At 68.7% G+C, this 763-nt stretch overlaps 1 protein-coding gene across 1 annotated transcript in view; it reads left to right on the forward strand.

The window, feature by feature from the left end:
* Nucleotides 1–763, forward strand: part of LOC104285848 (G protein-coupled receptor kinase 6-like) — a gene marked incomplete at its 5' end in the record, with an annotated part of 6,116 nt that overhangs the window by 1,363 nt on the left and 3,990 nt on the right. Inside the window, 5 exons of the mRNA XM_009884351.1 lie at nt 34–113; nt 189–281; nt 362–425; nt 509–649; nt 729–759. Coding sequence (XP_009882653.1) covers nt 34–113; nt 189–281; nt 362–425; nt 509–649; nt 729–759 — 409 coding nt within the window. The remainder of the gene's footprint in view (nt 1–33; nt 114–188; nt 282–361; nt 426–508; nt 650–728; nt 760–763) is intronic.

The following is a 763-nucleotide window of genomic DNA, read 5'->3' on the forward strand; positions in this document are numbered from 1 at the left end:
CTCCCCTCGCGGTCCCCTGATTTCCTGCCCGAGGCCGGCCAGCCCCACGCCAGCCGGTGCCTGCAGGACCTGCAGAAAAGCCCCTGCAAGGACCTCTTCAGCAGCTGCCTGCGGTGAGTGCGCTGCCCAGGGAGAGGTGCCCGGGGGGGGGCTTTGGGCGATGCCGACCATCCCCTCCCGCCCCGCAGCCCCCTGCACGAGTACCTGAGCGGGGACCCCTTCGCCGACTACCGCGACAGCATGTATTTCGACCGGTTCCTGCAGTGGAAGTACCTGGAGAGGTGAGCGGAGGGGTCTTGAGGGGTCCCTGGGGGGTCCCAGGGGGTGGCAGGGCTGACGTGCCCAGGGCGATGCGTTTCAGGCAGTCGGTCACCAAGGACACGTTTCGGCAGTACCGGATCCTGGGCAAGGGCGGTTTCGGAGAGGTATGGCCACGGGGGAGGAGAGGGGGGTGATGGTGGGCTGGTGGGGGCTCACCCTGCTGCTGTGTGTCCCCCCCCCTCCCAAGGTGTGCGCCTGCCAGGTACGGGCCACGGGGAAGATGTACGCCTGCAAGAAGCTGGAGAAGAAGCGTATCAAGAAGCGGAAAGGGGAGGCGATGGCCCTCAACGAGAAGCAGATCCTGGAGAAGGTCAACAGCCGGTTCGTGGTGCGTGTGGTGCTCTCCTGGGGGGCCGGCGAGCACGGGGGGGCCGGGGCCGGCCCTGCCGGCCGCGGTGGGTGCGCAGGTGAGCCTGGCGTACGCCTACGAGACGAAGGGCGC

This window comes from Charadrius vociferus, unplaced genomic scaffold (genome assembly GCF_000708025.1).
Source record: "Charadrius vociferus isolate BGI_N301 unplaced genomic scaffold, ASM70802v2 scaffold1044, whole genome shotgun sequence".
NCBI classification, from domain to species: domain Eukaryota; kingdom Metazoa; phylum Chordata; class Aves; order Charadriiformes; family Charadriidae; genus Charadrius; species Charadrius vociferus.